The sequence below is a fragment of the Orcinus orca genome, chromosome 12 (genome assembly GCF_937001465.1).
Source record: "Orcinus orca chromosome 12, mOrcOrc1.1, whole genome shotgun sequence".
NCBI lineage: Eukaryota > Metazoa > Chordata > Mammalia > Artiodactyla > Delphinidae > Orcinus > Orcinus orca.
In genome coordinates, this window is record NC_064570.1 from 66,744,702 (window position 1) to 66,764,902 (window position 20,201).

General features: G+C 47.9%; 1 protein-coding gene across 2 annotated transcripts in view; it reads left to right on the forward strand.

Moving 5' to 3' along the window:
• Positions 1-20,201, forward strand: part of GABRR2 (gamma-aminobutyric acid type A receptor subunit rho2) — a 57,262-nt gene that overhangs the window by 10,406 nt on the left and 26,655 nt on the right. Inside the window, exons 2-4 of one of the 2 annotated variants that reach the window (XM_033418821.2) lie at positions 1,257-1,332; positions 3,117-3,167; positions 9,083-9,189. In XM_033418821.2, coding sequence (XP_033274712.2) covers positions 1,316-1,332; positions 3,117-3,167; positions 9,083-9,189 — 175 coding nt within the window. In that variant the 5' untranslated portion in view covers positions 1,257-1,315. Of the gene's footprint in view, positions 1-1,256; positions 1,333-2,697; positions 3,168-9,082; positions 9,190-20,201 lie in introns of those variants that run through there. The other variant, XM_004264822.3, reaches the window with a different exon arrangement.

Below are 20,201 nucleotides of genomic sequence, written 5' to 3' on the forward strand. Positions count from 1 at the left end.
ATTAACCCAAAATGGATCTGAAACCTTAATGTCAGGGCAAAAACTCTTAGAAGAAAACATTGTCAATTTTTGTGGCCATGGGTTCAGCAATGGTTTCTTAGATACGAGATCAAAAGCACAAGCAACCAAAGAAAAAGTACATAAATTATATTTCATCAAAATGAAAAACCTTTTGTGTTTCAAGGAACATCGTTAATAAAGTGAAAACGCAGAATGGGAGAAAACATTTGCAGATCACGTATCTGATAAGAGACTTGTATCGAGACTAAAGAACTCATAACTCAATAATAAAAAAGATAAATGACCTGGTTAAGAAGGGGCAAAGGATTTGAATAGACATTTGTACAAAGAAATACGTGAATCGGGCTTCCCTGGTGGCGCAGTGGTTGAGAGTCCGCCTGCAGATGGCAGGGGACATGGGTTCGTGCCCTGGTCTGGGAGGATCCCATATGCTGCAGAGCGGCTGGGCCCGTGAGCCATGGCCGCTGAGCCTGCACGTCCGGAGCCTGTGCTCCGCAACTGGAGAGGCCACAACAGTGAGAGGCCCGCGTACCGCAAAATAAATAAGTAGATAAGATTTAAAGAAAAAATTGGTAGGATCTAAAGTTACATCTGGAGTGCAACAAAACAAATATTTCTTTAAAACCAACAACATCTGGGCAAAATTCTAGGGTTCCAGTCAGTCAGCCCTTGATAGGCCTGGTCCAAATGGAAGAGAGCAAAAGAGATCTTTTGAACAAAATTTATGGCGAAGAACTTTCATAAGTCTCATGTCTTCCTCACTAAATCTTTGGCAGGAATGAGACTTTTAAACAAATTACCTGGATAATTCTGAGGAGTGGCCAGATTTGGGAACCACTGAGTCGGTCCCCGTACTAAATTACTCCGTTTCCCAGATTCCTATTTAATTCATTGCAATTTGGCTTCTTCCACATCACACAACTGAAACTACAGTTTATTGAAGTTAGGAGCAATGTTCTGGTTCTCAGGTCCAGGAACATATTTTGTTCACTTACGTCTGCCCAGCACTGACTGTTAACTGTCCCCCTCCTGAAACTCCTTTGGTTTTCGTAGTCAACATCTCTGCTGGTTTTTCTATGCCTGTGTTCTGGCTGCCCACCCAGCCTTTAAGAGTACAGAGTCTCTAGGATTCTGCACTTGGACTCCGACTTCTGTTCCGGGGAAGATCTCATCTTTTCCTGTAATTAAACTACCACCATTACACTGATGGTTCTGCATCTATTTCTTCAATCCAGACCTTTCTCCTGCGTTCCAGGCTCATACTCCAGCTGCCTACTGGGCATCCGGAGGTCCCATGATACCTCAAACTCCGTAAGTCAAAATTTATCTCATCCTCCCCCCCCGTACCCCACCAAACTTGTCCACCTCTCAGGGACATCAGATAATGGTGGCACCAACCCACCAGACGTGCCTCCAAACCAGGGTCCTAGCTTTCATTGTGTTCTCTCACCTCCTACTCTATTCAATCACCATGTATATTCTCCTTTGGTGATAACTTGACTGTTACATTCTTCTGTCTTCCCTCTTCTTCTCCTTCCCTCTTCCCATCCCTTAGGGCAGGACCTCATCCTCTTTTTTTTTTTTTTGCCGTACGCGGGCCTCTCACTGTTGTGGTCCCTCCCGTTGCGGAGTGCAGGCTCAGCGGCCATGGCTCACGGGCCCAGCCGCTCCGCGGCATGTGGGATCTTCCCGGACCGGGGCACGAACCCGTGTCCCCTGCATCGGCAGGCGGACTCTCAACCACTGCGCCACCATTCTCTTTGGTGGATGGGGAAGCCCCATCCTCTTTGAACATAGTCAAAAGAGATCAATCAGTTGGGTCTTCTCTGACTCAACTGATCCCACTTAGGAATTCCTGAAAAAATAAAGTGGATCATATCATTCTACTTTGCTTAAAGGGATCAAAAGAGCTTCTCTTGATTCTTTCTTACATAAGAAAACCCTAATTCTGTTTCAGTTTTAGCTATTGCTCCTTCTGACCTCCATCCTCATCTCCCTATGTCTCTACCACACTCATCATCTCCTTTCCCAGGACACAGCAAGCAAGCAATAGGTAGTTTTTAAACATTTTCTTCTGCAGAGTATATGAAACATAACCACATGTATCTTTTCACTTCTAATGTTCATAATTCCATATCCCAGAATAGGAATCAAGCCTCATTTATGATGACATTATACATTTTTTAACATCTTTATTGGAGTATAATTGCTTTACAGCGGTGTGTTAGTTTCTGCTTTATAACAAAGTGAATCAGCGATGACCTTATACATTTTAGGATGAAAGACCAACATTAATCTAGTGCTCATGCTAGGAGGAAGAGCTTACATAATCACAAATTCTCCTTTGGTTTTTGCTTTCCTTCAAAATCAAAATATGTTTTATGTTTTGATAAGATGTGTTTTCACTGAAAAAAAAAAGGATGTGTATTTGGGGAAAAGCAAGCACCCTTGGCCATAGGTGAAGCACAGGCTCTTAGCTCAAGAAATAAAGCAACCCTGTGGAAACAGGTCATTTGAGTGTTTACTCAGCATTTCCGGGGCACATTCAGGTGCTCATCTCCGTGTGCACAAGTCTTCCCTGCAAATCCACTCAGAATCCAACCTGCTCCCTGGCGGATGTGACAGACTGGTTTTATGTCGCCAGAGAGATGGATTAATGATCTCAGCAAAAAGCTGGCATGTCCAACAGATTTAATTTTTTTTTTTTTTTTTTTTTATATAACAGTTTTAGCCAAAGCTGTTCTAGGACTCAGCGGAAGCTGACCTTCACAGGAGAACCAACTTACTAATAGCCAATCACTAAGTAGCAGGGAAGGCAAAGCCTTGGTGTTTGTGTCATGGCCTGAGGGGGTGGGAAGTAGGGTGGCACAAGCATCAGTATCAATATTAAATCGGGAAACTCAGCCTGGCCAGCCATGCCCTCCTTGCTGCCCTGGCTCGAGGCAGAAGACGGAGTCAATGGTTAAGCCTGGGGGGATCTGCTCTGCTGCAGGTTACTGGAAAGCAGCTTGCAGCATCACAGACATTCACAGGATGCCTTATTTTTCAAGACTCATTTTGTTCTTGTTTTGCCTGATGGTTCTTGTGGAGACCAGAAAGCCCAAGAAGAGGAGATGGACAGGGCAGCTGGAAACGTCCAAGCCAAGGTAAAGCTGTGGGCGGGAGGGGAGGGAGGTGACTCGTGGTGGCAGTGACACACAGTGGGACAGCTCCCGGGAGGGCTAGGGGTTAGATCGCCCGTCCTATTGGAATCTGTTTTCCAGCCGGGGGTAGATAGGACCTCGCCCTCACTCAACACAGCCTCTCCCTGGGCACAAATACACGATTGTGTCACCAGCAGCGAGAGAGGGAAGCTAGACTAGGCTGAGCCTTTCATTCTGATGTCTGTGTTCCGCCAAAGCATTTTGATTTAAGTCAGGCAGTTGAAGACTTAGTGGGTAAAGCATCGTTGTACTTCTCAGATTGTGCTGCTTAGTTTCTTGGGATTACATCCTGTAGGGACCATAGATGACCTGCTAAGGAATTACACTCAAGAATTTTTTTTTTTTAAACTATCCACCCCATATTTCAGGGCTGCTCTCACTTTCCGAGACTACCCCACGCCCTCAGGCCACTCTTGCCTTCTGAGACGGCTCACGTTCTGTCTACGGAGTGTGTATCTCTCTAAATAAACCCGCTTTCACTTTAAAAAAAAAAAAAAGAATTTTCTTTTTTGAGGGGAACTGTATATAGGAATGTAGTTTGACTTATTAAGAAAAAAATGTAACTGGGAGTTGTCTTCTTTAAATTATTTGATTGGGAACAATTTTATAATGCTATCAGGTTTCATTGTACTGTTTTGAATCTTAGAGAATATGTTTGAAATTTGCTAGGTTATTAAAAATAGACATGTGGACAACAGTGAAGGCTATTTCATGATGTAATGGAAACACTTCCAAGAAATAACTGGTTAGGCCCAGAATTTGCACTTAACATAATTACATCACAAATCGAAGTTCCTTAATACGTTTGTTTTGAACTGATGTATGAAGCACGATATGCTAGGCCTGTTCAGCATGAAGGAAAGAGCAAGCAGCTAAGATATCCACGCCATGTGTAACACGCCATGTTACACGTCTGTTTTTCCATTCTACTAAGCACTGTGTGATTATGAATATTAACTAATACCTTGAGGCACATTTTCTAGGTCAGTGGTCTCCCTTTTTGATCACGTACTGCTATCAGTGACAATTTTTCGAAACCGTACCCCGTGATGTGTACACATATATATACACAAATTACGTACCCGCACTATTATAAATATGTATATTAAAGCTGAAAAGTTTCCTTATTTTTATTTTTAATTTTTTAAACATTTGTTTCTCACAGTTTTTTTTTTATATAAATTTATTTATTTTATTTATTTATTTTTGGCTGCATTGGGTCTTCGTTGCTGCGCTCGGGCTTTCTCTAGTTGCGTTGAGCAGGGGCTACTCTTCGTTGCGGTGCGCGGGCTTCTCACTGTGGTGGCTTCTCTTGTTGCGGAGCACGGGCTCTAGGCGCGTGGGCTTCAGTAGTTGTGGCGCATGGGCTCAGTAGTTGTGGCTCGTGGGCTCTAGAGCGCAGGCTCAGTAGTTGTGGCACAGGGGCTTCATTGCTCCGCGGCATGTGGGATCTTCCCGGACCAGGGCTCAAACCCATGTCCCCTGCATTGGCAGGTGGATTCTTAACCACTGTGCCACCAGGGTAGCCCCAAAGCTTCCTTATTTTTAGATAAAAACTAACTATAAATGAGAGTTACAATTTCTACTTCTTGCATCCCAGTGGAGCATCCTGAGCCCTCCAGGTGTGCCCCTACTTTGGAGACTGCTGCTCTGGGAGATGTAAATACTCTGTGAAGTCTAATTCTACTCAGTCAGAAAGCAAACAGATACAAATTGTCCAGGATATTGGGAAAGAGGCACCACTCTCGAAGACGCATCCTGGTTATGTAGCCAGAATCCTAGGCTGTTGAACTGGCAGGAACTTCAGAGGTCATGGGGTCCAGCAATTCCCCTGAGTTCTAATTCTGTGAAATGTGAATAGGTGTTGTATAAAGAGGGGGTTCCAGGGTCAAAGAAGGTTGGGAAATCCTGGTTTAGACAGATATCTTTATAGCAGAACTTACAGAACATTTATCATGCCAATAGAGGTTGTGAATCTTGAAGAGGAGGATAAATTATGCAGTTTTTCTTTAAAAAAAAAGAAAAAGAACAACACTTTTTTTTTTGGACTATCTTGTGGGATTCATAGTCCACAGAGCACACACGGGGAAACAATGTCTTATTTCACAGATAGATGCTAAAACGTCGGCATGAGTAACTCATACAGCTCGGTAGTAGCTTGACAGGACCAGAACCTAGGATCCTGATTTACTAGGTCTGAAGGGAAATCGTGGTCTGAACCTGTCTCTTTTCTAATAATGGTGCTGGGGTTCAGCACAAGCCCCTCAGGGACCCTCAGGGATCCCACTTGGCAGCCTGGGCAGTTACAGCATCTCTGTTACTCTCAGAAGACCCACAGTCTCATTCCCAGACACCTGCATGAGCTTGTGGACAGACTGAATTTATTTTAAAAAATTTTTTAATTGCAGTATAGTTGGTTTACAGTATTGTATTAGTTTCAGGTGTACAGCATAGTGATTCTAAATTTGTATACGTTATACTCCATTTATAGTTATTATAAAATATTGGCTGTATTCCCTGTGTTGTACAATGTATCCTTGTAGCTTATTTATTTTATACATTGTAGTTTGTACCTCTTAATCTCCTAAGCCCTATTTTGCCCCTCCCCCTTCCCTCTCCCCACTGGTAACCAGTAGTTTGTTCTCTATACCTGTGAGTCTGTTTCTTTAAATATTCACTAGTTTGTTTTGTTTCTTAGCTCCACATATAAATAATACCCTACAGTATCTGTCTTTCTCTGTCTGACTTATTTCACTCAGCATAATACCCTCCAAGTCCATCCATGTTGTTGCAAATGGCAAATTTTCCTTCTTTTTTATGGCTGAGTAGTATTCCATTGTATATATAGACCACACTTTCTTTATCCATTCATCCGTTGACGGACACTTAGGCTGCTTCCACATTTTGGCCATTGTAAACTGCTGCTATGGACATTGAGCTGCACATATCTTTTCAAATTAGTGTTTTCATTTTCTTCAGATATATACCTGGGAGTAGAATTGTTGGATCATATGGTAGTTCTATTTTTAGTTTTTTGAGGAAACTTTATACTGTTTATGGATGGATTGAATTTGACCCTTAGGGGTGAAGATAACTTTTTGAAATCTATCCCATGAGGTGTTAAAGTGGATGAAAAGATGAACATACACATTCAAAGAATATAAAATAATTATTGAACAGAAGCTGGGAAAAAGGATAGAGAAAATGTATCAGGGAACATGCTTCTAGGCCTTTCTGTAATCCACCAGGGCGTGCACACGCTCAGACAATCATAGAGCTACGTCTGTCTGTGAAAAATTTCAGCCAAACATCTGACTAAAAGGTACTTTCATTATTGACACAAGAGTTAAGCTATGCTAATAAATAGGAATGAAACGACCTGAACCTTTCTCATTACAGTCTTAGAGCAGTTCAGCTCTGTGGAGTAGCTCCTTCTCTTAGAAGTCCTGTTCACACACACACACACACACCGAGAGGACTTCTTCTAACCTGTCGCCTTCCCTGTGTCACCCTGGCCAACACACCCTCGCAAAACAATTATTCTGTCCAGCAACTGCTTTTTCAAAACTGCTTCCGGTTTTCTGATCCTTTGTGTCCCTTTACTGTATTGCTGCCAAGTGAGCCTGTTTGCTCTTAGCTGTTTGTTTTGTTCTGTTCTTCCTGCATCTCAGCCTCCCAGGTTTATTCCCCGCCCTGCTGCCTAAGGCGGCCTCCTGACCACATGACTGCTTTCCTGCAAAGAGACCCCCTTCTCCCTTGAGATCTGAAAATACACCAAGATCTGGGAGTCTGGGCTCTGCCCTGATCGCACCGTGTGGCCCCTCCTGGTCCCGAAGCCTGAGGTCCCCTTTCATCTTTCCTTCCCATTTGCTGCCCCTTTGGTTCCACCTGCCCTTGGCCATCCTTCTCTCCTTTGGCATCATGGTTCCAGTGCTGGACCCAGGAGCCGCTTTGCTCTCCTGCTACCCAGTGACCCTCACCCTCCCTAGGGTTCTGGGGAAGGAAGTGGGGTTGGGAAGTCAGGAGAAACCAGCTTCAGGCAGGTTCAGGCACTGCTTCTGCTGCTCCCTGGCTGTGTGGCCCTGTTTCCTGACCTTTCTGAACCTGATTTCTCCAATTGAAACCCCCTGGAATGATGTGTTGATTGCAGTTCACCAACCCTGCTTCTCAAAGGCGTAGTGAGCACTTTTTCTTCTCTCCCCGCTCCACACCCCGACAAGGCTGGGTTTGAGGTTCCGTGAAAGTTCTGGCAGCCCCACCGCGGGAGTCTGGGGTGGGAGAGCCGGGCCCCTGGAGTCTGGGGCGGGAGAGCCGGGCCCCTGGAGTCTGGGGTGGGAGAGCCGAGCCCCTGGAGTCTGGGGTGGGGCAGTGGCCGGCATCTCCTGTGGAGGATGGGTGCAGGGCATCCAGCTGACACCAATAGCCCAAGGATCAGGATATCAGCGGCCTGTGTTATCAAATAACTGAACCCGTAAGAAAAATTCTGGATCCTTATTAATGGCACTGGGATTTCAATCTCCTCCCTCTCTCCAGGGTGCTGGCATGCTGGAACTTCCCTTCCCCTAATCCTCCCCTCTCAACTGAGAAACTGTGCTGACCGGGAGGGATTTGCTCCCCGCGAGCCAGGGCTGCCCTCACAGTTTAATGTCTGTGATCGGCTAAGCCCTCAGACTGAGCTCTGCTTCCACGTTCCCGGGGTGTCTCTGCTGGGGCTTCTGTATACGGCCCCCCAGCAGTCGCTGCGCGGGGAGCCGGGCCTGGTCTGGCTCCACTTCTTGCGGAAGAGACCCGGGAGGGCAGAAGCTCCTTGGAAGGGCCCCTCCATGACCACATGTGTTTCTAGGGAACTTAGGTCCCACCTCCCAGCTACAGGAAGAAGCCATCGGCCTCTCGTCCTCGGAGTGTGCAGCTGCAACGGGCTTGTCCCAAAGCGTATCTGATCATAGCTTCTTTCTCCAAGTGCCCAACACCCTTCCTCTTTTTCCTTGGCTTTTGGATAAAAATAATATATTTTTTTTCTTTTTTTGGCCACGCAGCACACGGGAGCGCAGAGTCTTATCTGTGCCCAGCTGTGGCCTTGATGGCCGCTGGCTGTGAACTGTCTGTTCTCCCGAGGGTTGAGGCTCTCTCCGCCAGGGTGGATTCTTCAGACAGCTGCCAACTGGATAGATGGAAAGAGCATCAGGTCTGCCTAGGATAACACCAGCCTTTTAAAACTTTAACTACATTTGTCTCAGAATTTTATTTTATTTTTTTAAATATGCCACTTTGGTATATTGATTTTAAAAACTATTTATTTATTATTTATTTATATTGGCTGTGCCGGGTCTTAGTTGCGGCATGCAGGATCTAGTTCCCTGACCAGGGAACGAACCCGGGCCCCCTGCATTGGGAGCGTGGAGTCTTACCCACTGGACCACCAGGGAAGTCCCTAAGAATTTTCCTTATCTCAAAACCAATATTATAACAACACTGAAGAGAGATTTTAACAGAAAAAAAAGACCCGTCATAATTCTCCACCATTAGACCCAACCATTGGTCATCCAGTCATGACTTTGGGCAAGACAGTTAGGAGCTTGCCAAGGTAGGATGGTGTCCTGCCTTGGGGGGATCTACTTTAGGAAGCCTCTGGAAGGGCCAGGTCCTTGGGCCAGCCCACCTGTGAAGGCCCGGGGTGGTGGAGGTAAGGAGTGGGGGGGGACCCTTTATCTCTCGACCTCCCTTCAGTGGAGAAAGAGATGGTAGGATGGGCGAAAAGGTGAGTAACACGTAGACCCTGCAGGAAGTCATCTCCCCAAATCTTCTCACGCGATGTCTTGGTGGGCTGACGGAAAACAGTTTCTTGCTTGGCTTTGCAGTCACCTATATAAGAAGAACCTTGATGTGACCAAAATCCGAAAGGGAAAACCTCAGCCACTTCTCAGAGTGGATGACCATGATTTCACCATGAGGCCCGCCTTTGGAGGTAAGACTGCGTCCTCCCCTCGGCCCTCTGGGGACTGATCCCAGGGCTGCTTCCTGCTGCTCCTGCACTGGGTTCCCTCAGACACAGCCCTCCCCCCGGGGTCCCTGATTTTCCCCCTCACACTCAGAGAAGTCCAGCTTGCTCCCAGTCACTAATTATCCCCAGGAGAAAAGAGCTGGAAGGAAGTGAGTGGAAAGGGCTGTTGAGAAAAGGACCTGAGGGTGATTAAGCTGTTTACATTCACGGAGGCCCAGCACTGCTGCTGCCAACTTTCCTTTATGAAAAAAATAAGAGCATAAGAGCTGCATGGGCAGGGGGCAGGGGGAGGGTGGGTGGCAGGGCTGGAGCGTCCACACAGAAAAGGACCCCCTGGCTCTGCTATCCCGTGCCTGGCTGGGAATTTGGGATTCTGAGGAGGGGCCCCCTGCTTGCCAATGCAGCGATAGTTTAACGCCTGGCAAAGGTCCCTTGCAGAATTGCCCCAAAGGAGCTTCCCTGCTTCAGCGGGGTGGGGAGGAGTGGTGGCCGGAACAGGAGGAATGCCACAGAGGGGAGGGGGCTGGGAAAGGAGCCAGCCATCTGCACCCACCAGGCAGGGAGAGGGATGAGAACTGCAGAATGCATGAGACACGGGGCCCACGTCCCCCCTGTGCAGGTGGGGAAACTGAGGCCCGGAGCATGGCCGCTGATGGGCCTCCGGCCAGAGAGACCCAGGCAGGCGAGTTTCCATTTCCCCTTTATCTCGCTCTTGAGCTCCTCTCAGGTGCAAACGTTCTGCTGGGGCAGCAGGAAGAAGTAGAGGTGACTTGTGGGCAAGTCACCGACCCTCTCTGAGCTTCTGCTTGCTGGTTTGTGAAATGGGGATAGTAATCCGTCCATCTGGGGTTGCTGTCAGGATTAAACGAGATCATGTATGTAAAGCCCTGGCACATACAGGCTCACAGCCCCTTAGAAAAACCCAGCTGTCAGGCCTCCCTCCTGTGACTGTTAGGGGATTAGGACATTAATTTATCCCAGAGGCCGTTGCAATTTACAAGGACTCAAAGCCTCCCACTCAGTTCCCTGAGGCCTGATACCTGCCGAGCAGGAGAAGAGAGCAGGTGACAGATGACAAGCCCCTGCCTCTTCCTCCTGCCCAGATGGAATGCTGCACAGCTAGGGGTTCTGGTGCCCTCGAGGGCTTGTTTTGGGTAATGCCACCAAAGAGTTTTTTCTAAAATTCAATAACATTTCCGTGAATGAGCAGCTCTAAAATTAGCTGTATGTGCTCCAGGAAGTCCAAGCGAGACATCCTTTGACATGCCTTTCTTCTAGAGGGTCGGGTAAGATGCAGAGGGCGGCTGGAACAAGGTTGACAAACAACAGCATTAATGACAACGAACAACTTCTAGTGACTTCTGTTTCAGGCACCATTCTACTCAGGGTGCTTACAGACACGATCTGACTTCATTCCTCACAACTCCGTGAAGTAGGTACTATTATTATGCCCAGATGGGGAAACTGAGATGCAGAGAGGTGAGGTGACTGGTCCAGGTCACACAGCTACTGAGGCAGGCCCACTCTCCTAGCTCGGTCTCTTTCTTACCCCCTCAATCCGCATGTCCCCCAGTGCTGGGCCACTAGGCAGAGCAGGCGTGTTTAGAGCTCACAAGGAATACTCCTAGGAGCCCCTGATAAGATGTTATTTTAAAGTCAGAAGAAAAAAATAAAATTTTAGGTAGAAGAAAATGTTAATATATAATATTAATATATTCATCTTTATACCACCACAGTTGTATGCTTTTTAAATACGTTTTTTCTGGTGGAAAGGCCCACGAAGGCAAAAGTGCCCAGCACCCTCAAAAGTCGCAACGTGACCCTGCCTCAGTACACAGTGTCGTAGGGCAGCTGTGTGTGTCTGGGTGTGGGTGATCTTCTGAATAACACATTGTAACTTTCTGACGGAGGCTGATGTTGCGGCAGGAGCCTGAGCCATCACCTGGTTAGGACTTTCAGTTTACAGAAGAAGAGCCTGGGGTCCAGGGGGTTAAGTGACGGCCACAGAACAACTGGGGGCAGAACTTGGGTTTCCTCTGTGATGTCACATGCAAAAGTGAAAGCCTCATTAAAACACCCTCCTCCTCTGGGAGAAAGCCAGGGGAGCCAGGAGCTAGCTCTCAGGACTGGCAGGTGAAATCCTGCCACGTTCCCAGAAAACCCAGCTCTGAGTAGAATCATCCAACAGCCTGCAGCCTCAGTCAGGGTGCTCCTTCCTCAAGCCACGTTTGAGGAGCAAATTGGACTTCGTGTATCCTGATCCCTGCAACTTCTGGTGCCGCCCAGAGTGTGGAGGATGAGGACAGTCCCTTGCCCCTGCCTGAGTGAGCCTCTGAGGCTGGGAAAGACCCTGACTTTAGGGAAAGCCGCCGGGGAAGGAGGTGTCACCTCCAGCAGGTGCGGTAAGACCTGAGGCTCTTACATCAGCCGTCAAGATCTGGGTCACCAAAGCCAAGGGAGGGGCTACTCCTCCTTTCCGAGCCCTCCCCCCAGAGCAGCTGGTCTTCTGGGCACCGTTTCTCCCCTGCAGGGCTTTCCTGGATGTCTAGATGTCACTTGGATGAAATAGGACCAGGGGAGCACATGGTGAGGTACACACACATGAACTCATAAATAAGAATCTTTGCAACTCGTGGAGTCCTGGCTGTTGCCAATCTGGCTCCCTGTGCACCGACGCCGGATAAAAATACGGAGACAGAGAACTGGAAGATAAGAGATAGAGAGGCTTTTGATTTTCCTTGCCAGGCAAAGGGAAGACACAGGAGGCTAACGCCTCAAGAACTGTGCCCGCCTCCTTGGGGAATCGGAGAAGATTTTACACGTGGGGCTCCGCTCGAAGGGGTATATGATAAGGATCAAAAGTAGTGAAGGTCTTGCATTTCTTTTCTTCTGCAAATTCATGGCCAAAGCTGGCATCAGGCAGCTCAGCACCCGGGTCTGGTGTCCCTGAAGTTATCGGCCCGTGAACTCCTTTGTGAGATGAAGAGTGCTACAAGGGAGTGTAGGGGGAGAAGAAAGGCCAGGTGCAACGGGTAATTTGTATGGAGTCAGAGAGGAATCAGCTTTGTGAAGGACAAGTCTAGCTACAAGTGTTTGTTAGTAGTAACAGCTAAACAATCACCAAGATTGCTTAACTCTTTCAGACCTGTTTATGTTGATTCCCCAGCCTGTTCATTGTTTCCTTATTTTCCTTGTTTATCAGAAAGGTCTCATTTCTATTTTTGCTGCAACATGGCCAAGCAGGCTGGATGGGGCCATCAGAGGAGGGAGCTTCCCACCGCCTGGGGTTCCAATGATTGCTATAATTCATAATCCCTGGAGCATCTGCAGATGGTTTAGAGCCAAGAAGCCTTCCTTGCAGGTCCTCCTGAGGGTCTCCATTCCATCCAGCCCCTCACTTCTGCGCAGAGGCACTGGCCAGGGGGTGGGTGTGTCTCTGAGGGAGGAGGCTTGCAGACAGCACATAGATGGCTCTGTGTGAGTAAGAGAAAGCCCGCCTTCCTTGGGGGCAGCCCTGTGCCAGATACCTGGTTCAAAGCAGAGCCTGGGCTCAACCGGCCCTAGTGCCGGCCCAGCCTAACACACCCCTCTAAAAGGCAGCCATGCACGCTCAGCAGGCCACGCCAACAAGATGCCCGTCAACAATTGTGGGGTATGTGTTGCATCCCTGTCTTCTCTTCCTAACTTGTTTTTCGAAGAGGGGCTTCCTTGTGGACCGACATTTAAAAATAATTGCTAGAGAGGAATTTGCCTAAGACTAGATATCCCTCGGATGACCTTTTCAGTCTGGAAAAAGAAAAGATTAAAAATCTAGCAGCTTCCTAATAATCCCAGGGATCAGTTGAAACAAAAATATCTGGTCTAAGCTCCCAGCTGCCTGGTTTGCTGGTGTGTCCTGGTTAGGAGAACCTCCAGAGGCCTGGGGTTTCCCCTCCATTTGTTAGGAGAATGAGTGCAATGCTGATTTTTTTTTTTTTTTTAATGCTGATTTTTTAAAATTAAAATTAAAAAGACCGTGCTAAAACATACATAGCATAAAATGTACCATTTTAACCATATAGTTCAGTGGCGAAAGTATATTCACATTGTTGTGCAATCGTCACCAGCATACATCTCCAGAACTTTTTCATCTTCCTAAATTGTCAATGAAACAATAACTCTTTTTTTTTTTTTTTTTTTGTGGTACGCGGGCCTCTCACTGTTGCGGCCTCTCCCGCTGCAGAGCACAGGCTCCAGACGCGCAGGCTCAACGGCCATGGCTCACCGGCCCAGCCGCTCCGCAGCATGTGGGATCCTCCCGGACCGGGGCACGAACCCATGTCTCCTGCCTCCGCAGGCGGACTCTTAACCACTGCGCCACCAGGGAAGCCCTCTTTTTTTTTTAAAAAACAAATTTATCTATTTAGTTTTGGCTGCGCACGGGCTTTCTCTAGTTGCAGAGAGCAGGGGCTGCTCTTCGTTGTGGTGCGTGGGCTTCTCATTGTGGTGGCTTCTCTTGTTGCGGAGCACGGGCTCTAGGCATGCGGGCTTCAGTAGTTGTGGCTTGCGGGCTCTAGAGCACAGGCTCAGTAGTTGTGGCGCATGGACTTAGTTGCTCTGCGGCATGTGGGATCCTCCTGGACCAGGGATCGAACCCGTGTCCCCTGCATTGGCAGGCAGATCCTTAACCACTGCACCACCAGGGAAGTCCCGAAACAATAACTCTTTACTCCTGCTTCCCCCTGCCCCTGGCAACCACCATTCCCCTTTCTGTCTCTGTGAATTTGACCGCTGTAGGTTTCTCATGTTAGTGGAATCATACAGTATTTGTCTTTTTGTGACTGGCTTATTCACTTAGCATTATGCCTTCAAGGTTCATCCATGTTGTAGCGTGTAAGGCCAAATAATATTCCATTGTATGAATATATCACATCTTGTTTAATTGCCATTCATCTGTCAATGGACATTTGGGTTGTTTTTACCTTTTGGCTCCCGGGAATAATTCTGCCATGGACATGTGTGTGCAAACATCTATTCAAGACCCTGTTTTCAATTCTTCGGGGTATATACCCAGAAGTGGAATTGCTGGGTCACGTGGTAGCTCTATGTTTAGTTTTTTCAGAAACTCCCACACTTTCTTCTACAGCAGCTGCATCAGTTTACATCCTCACCAGCATGATACTGATTTTTAATTCAAACTGTAGAGATGGAAGGTAAAGGAGGGGTGTAATGTCATCACGGATTCTTTTGAATTACATCCAAGGAGTTTGTTAGGATGGTCAGGAAGTGACCACAAAGTAGGTTAGGTTCTCCAACCAAAATACTTTCACTTTCATTCATAAGACAAGTACGGTGTGTTTTGGAGCTGTTATGTGTGAAGCAGGGTCCGTGGCATTCGGGGACCCAGCAGTGAGCAAGACAGCCACAGTCCTTGGAGTGTCAATGCTCTGGTTGGGGAGACCAGTGTTAATGAAATCCTCACATCAAGTTGTTAAATTATGGAGAGCTGCTGGAAGGACAGGGGAGCCGTGGGGTGCGAGCAGCAGGGTCTGGCCATGGGCACCAGGGAAGGGTGGCACCGAGAAGCCTGGGAGGATGAAGGCCAAGGAGCCACCCTTGCCGGGAAGGGTGTGCATTCGGTCACTCCGCCTGACACGACAGAGTGTTCCCAGGAAGCTAACAGTCTACAAGGGAAACAGAGAAATGACTAAGTGCAGTCAAGTATCACAGAAGCAATGTAGGGCATCTCTGCTGACGGGGGGAACTGAGTGGTCAGTTCCATCCAGAGAGAGGAAACCAGCAAGCTGGCAGTGACGCCTTCATTCAGGAGGCGATGCTTCAATGAGTCGGGAAAGATGCGCAAGGGGGTGAGCCCAGCGGGTGGGAGGGAAGGAGGGAGCAGGGAGGAGGGTGCTCACAGATAACAGGAGGGCAGCGGAATGCGAGCAGCGTGTGTGAGTGTGTGTGTGTGTGTGTGTGTGTGTGTGTGTGTGTGTGTGTGTGCATATGTGTGTAGAGGGGGCAGTGCAGCCCAGGCTGCGGAAGGGCAAGATGATACCTGTGCTTTAGAAAGCTCCCTGAGGGTCTGCTAGGAAGAGGCTGGAGCAGCTAAGAATGGATGCGGGACGCTAGCTGGCCACTTCAGCCATGGTCCAGGTCTGAGTTGATGGGGGTTAAGCTAAGGCCTAGAAAGAATGGATAAAGAAGATGTGTGGCTTCCCCAGTGGCGTAGTGGTTAAGAATCCACCTGCCAATGCAGGGGACTCAGGTTCGAGCCCTGGTCTGGAAAGATCCCACATGCCGCAGAGCAACTAAGCCCGTGCACCACAGCTACTGAACCTGCGCACCTAGAGCCCGTGCTCTGCAACAAGAGAAACCACCACAATGAGAACCCCTCACAACGCAACAAAGAGTAGCCCCCGCTCGCTGCAACTAGAGAAAGCCCACGTGCAGCAACGAAGACCCAACGCAGACAAAAATAAATAACTAAACTAAAAAAAAAAAAAAAGATGTGGTACATATATACAATGTAATATTAGCCATAAAAAAATGAAATAATGCCATTTGCAGCAACATGGATGAACCTAGAGATTTTCATACTGAGTGAAGTAAGTCAGAGAAAGACAAATATCATATGATATCACTCATATGTGGAATCTAATTTTAAAAAATGATACAAATGAACTTATTTACAAAACAGAAACAGACTCACAGATTTCAGAAACAAACTTATGGTTACCAAAAGGGAAAATGTTAGGGGGACGGAGAAATCAGGAGTTTGGGATTAACATACACACACTACTATACATAAGATAGATAACCAACAAGGACCTACTGTATAGCACAGGGAACTCTACTCAATATTCTGTGATAATCTATATCAGAAGAGAATCTGAAAATGAATGGATATATGTATATGTATAACTGAGTCACTTTGCTGTACACCTAAAACGAACACAACATTGTAAATCAACTATACTCCAATTAAAAAAAAAAAAAGTGGAGGGATCGTGAGAAGTGAAGGAGGGAGACAGCCACCGATGGAACCAGAGGAAGCTGGGACACCTGAGTGTCTGCCTGGGGGCGGCCATCCACCCAGAAGGAGCCCAGGCGGGAGGCATTGGGAAAAGCTACAGTAACAGTGGGGGGACAGTGGAGAGTTTAATGAAGGTCTGTTCACAAAGGGGCGGGCAGGGTTAAAGGAAACCAGCAAGCTGGCAGTGAAGCCTTGAGGGCTGGAAGAGTGTGGAGCCTTCACCAGGTTAGGGGTGGAGGGCAAGAGGAGGGAGCAGTTCCCAGAATCTGGAAAAGAGCCAGAGTCCTGGGAAGGGGGTGCCCTACAGGGGAGCCCTGGCGTCCAGAAGAGGACGGGCCCATGAAGCCTGCAGGGAGGGCTGGGGGAGAGAATCAGTTCGTCTTCGTCTCCTCCAGCCTTCTGAGACCCGCTGGCACCTTCATTGGCTGAACCAACCAGAAGGCAGAAGACGAGGGCCCGCTGTGAGCAGTGCCCATAGGCCAAGGCAAGGGGGTCCTGTGTGTGATCCTCACCTGCACTCAGGGCGTGGTCTGTGGGCCAAGAGGGCGTGCCCACCTGAGATTTCCCTTCTAGGCCACACTTGGGTACTGGGACCCAGAATCATGTCCACACAGCCCAGAGCCCACCTCGGGACCTGCCCGGGCCTCCTCCCTAGGCGAGCCCCGGGGGTGGGGTTGGGGGCTGTACTGCGCATGCGGGGTCCTCCCTCCCCTCCCCTCCCCTCTCCCCTCCCCTCCCCTCTCCCCTCCCCTCCCCTCTCCCCTCCCCTCCCCTCTCCCCTCCCCTCCCCTCTCCCCTCCCCTCCCCTCTCCCCTCCCTTCCCCTCTCCCCTCCCCTCCCCTCTCCCCCCCTCCCCTCTCCCCTCCCCCTCCTTTCCCCTTCCCCCTCCCCTCCCCTTCCACCCCTCCCCAGCCCTACCCCACCCCACCCCACCCCACCCCCCGGTGCTGAGTGGGGCTGAGGGCTGCCTTTCAGATGGCTTTGGATAGAGCTCAGATAGTGGGCAGGGGTGTCCACCGGCACACGCCAGGCTCTTCTCTGTGCCGGCTGCTGCTGTGGGTGGGAAAAGGGCAGCTCCGGAGCTGGGCCCGCTCTCCCTGCCCTGCCATGTCCCAGCCGGAGCTCCCAGGAGTCAGAGATCTGAGGCTGGGCTTGGCCTTCCGGGTTGATATGAACGTGTATTTGTCAAAGAAGTAGGCGAGGCTATATATCGTTTTGCAGTTTTTTGGCTTGATTTATAACCTTTAGACATTCAAGCATGTGGCATATGGGCCCCCAGTTGTGCTCCTGCCTGGGGGTGGGTTTGTAAATGTGGACGCTGCCCTTACTGGTCAGCTGCCCAGCACAGAGCAGGGCGGAGTGTGGGTCTGCTTTCCCAGAGGGGCAACGGCTGGACCGGCCGAGATTGAGTGAGCGGGGAAGGTGGGACCAGGGGCAGGTTGGGGCAGTGGCTGGGCCTGCAGTACTCTCCCCATGTCGGCTTCTAGAGCACAGGAGAACCCGTCCTGCGTCACATGCAACCACCAAAGGGCTGAATTTAGGAGACGAAATACTGGCTCCTGTGCTTCCTTGAGATACTTGCAAAACCCATACTTCCGGCCATCACTTAGGCAACCTGCCGATTTTCTATCAGCTTTCTCTTAGGTGACTCAGGCAGGGAGCTGTGGAGACCTTGCTGATTTTGCCCCCCTCCCTCCTGCCCTTTCCCCTCCTAGATCAAGTTGAATCAATTCATGCATCACAGTGTCTCTCAGATCTGCCCCCTCACACCACACATTCTCAATGCCTTCTTGGGGGGGGGTGAAAAAAATCTTAGACATTACAATGCTTGTGGCCCTCCAAAGCTTCACCTTCCCTTCCCATCTTATTCCTTAGTATTTAATTTAAATTTAAATGAATTCATACTTAAATAAACTAAATTTCCTCTTTCGTGGATGATAATGATAAGAAGGTTGGAAGCACTACCGAAACCAACACCATGGCCCCCAAACCACACCTCATAGCCAAATTCACCTTCTGGAAACACCCCTTCCCTGTGCTGCTCCCTCAGAAACTTCAGGGCTTCCCATATTCCACGGGATGAAATGCAGACCCGCCTCTCCCCTCTGTGTCCCGAAAGTTCCACGGTCTGGCCCAGCTGCCTCCCCAGCTTACCTCCCCCGACAGGACTCTTCTGTCGTAGAAGGCTCTCTCTTGCTGCACGTCCGTGCTCGAGTCTGCTATGAACATCTGTCCATGGTGGCCCCCTTGCTTCATCTGACAGCCTGTCAGATGAAAGGGAAATTAAGGAAAGAATCCCATTCACCATTGCAACAAAAAGAATAAAATACCTAGGAATAAATCTACCTAGGGAGACAAAAGACCTGTATGCAGAAAACTATAAGACACTGATGAAAGAAATTAAAGATGATACAAACAGATGGAGAGATATACCATGTTCTTGGATTGGAAGAATCAATATAGTGAAAATGACTATACTACCCAAAGCAATCTACCGATTCAGTGCAATCCTTATCAAATTACCAATGGCTTTTTTTACAGAACTAGAAGAAAAAAAATCTTAAAATTTGTATGGAGACACAAAAGATCCCGAATAGCCAAAGCAATCTTGAGGGAAAAAAAAACGGAGCTGGAGGAATCAGACTCCCTGACTTCAGACTATACTACAAAGCTAAAGTAATGAAGATAATATGGTACTGGCACAAAAGCAGAAATATAGATCAATGGAACAGGATAGAAAGCCCAGAGATAAAGCCATGCTCCTATGGTCAACTAATCTATGACAAAGGAGGCAAGGATATACAATGGAGAAAAGACAGTCTCTCCAATAAGTGGTGCTGGGAAAACTGGACAGCTACATGTAAAAGAATGGAATTAGAACACTCCCTAACACCATACACAAAAATAAACTCAAAATGGATTAAAGACCTAAATGTAAGACCGGACATTATAAAACTCTTAGAGGAAAACATAGGAAGAACAGTCTTTGACATGAATCACAGCAAGATGGTTTTTGACCCACCTCCTAGAGAAATGGAAATAAAAACAAGAATAAACAAATGGGACCTAAGGAAACTTAAAAGCTTTTGCACAGGAAAGGAAACTATAAACAAGACCAAAAGCCAACCCTCAGAATGGGAGAAAAAATTTGCAAACGAAGCAACAGGCAAATCTCCAAAATACATAAAGAGCTCATGTAGCTCAATATCAGAAAAACAAACAACCCAATCCAAAAATGGGCAGAAGACCTAAATAGACATTTCTAAAGAAGACATACAGATGGCCAAGAGGCACATGAAAAGCTGCTTGAAATCACTAATTATTAGAGAAATGCCAACCAAATCTACAATGAGGTATCACCTCACACCAGTTAGAATGGGCATCATCAGAAAATCTGCAAACAACAAATGCTGGAGAGGGTGTGGAGAAAAGGGAACCCTCTTGCACTGTTGGTGGGAATGTAAATTGATACAGCCACTATGGAGAACAGTATGGAGGTCCCTTAAAAAACTAAAAATAGAACTACCATATGACCCAGCAATCCCACTACTGGGCATATACCCTGAGAAAACCATAATTCAAAAAGACACATGCACCCCAGTGTTCATTGCAGCACTATTTACAATAGCCAGGTCATGGAATCAACCTAAATGCCCATTGACAGATGAATGGATAAAGAAGATGTGGTACATATATTACTCAGCCATAAAAAGGAACGAAATTGGGTCATGTGTAGAGACGTGGATGGACCTAGAGACTGTCATACAGAGTAGAGTAAGTCAGAAAGAGAAAAACAAATATTGTATATTAACGCATATATGTGGAATCTAGAAAAATGGGACAGATGAACCGGTTTGCAGGGCAGAAATAGAGACACAGATGTAGAGGACAAATGTATGGACACCAAGGGGGGAAAGTGGGGAGTGGGGGTGAGGGGGTGGGAGGGTGGGAGGGGGTGGGA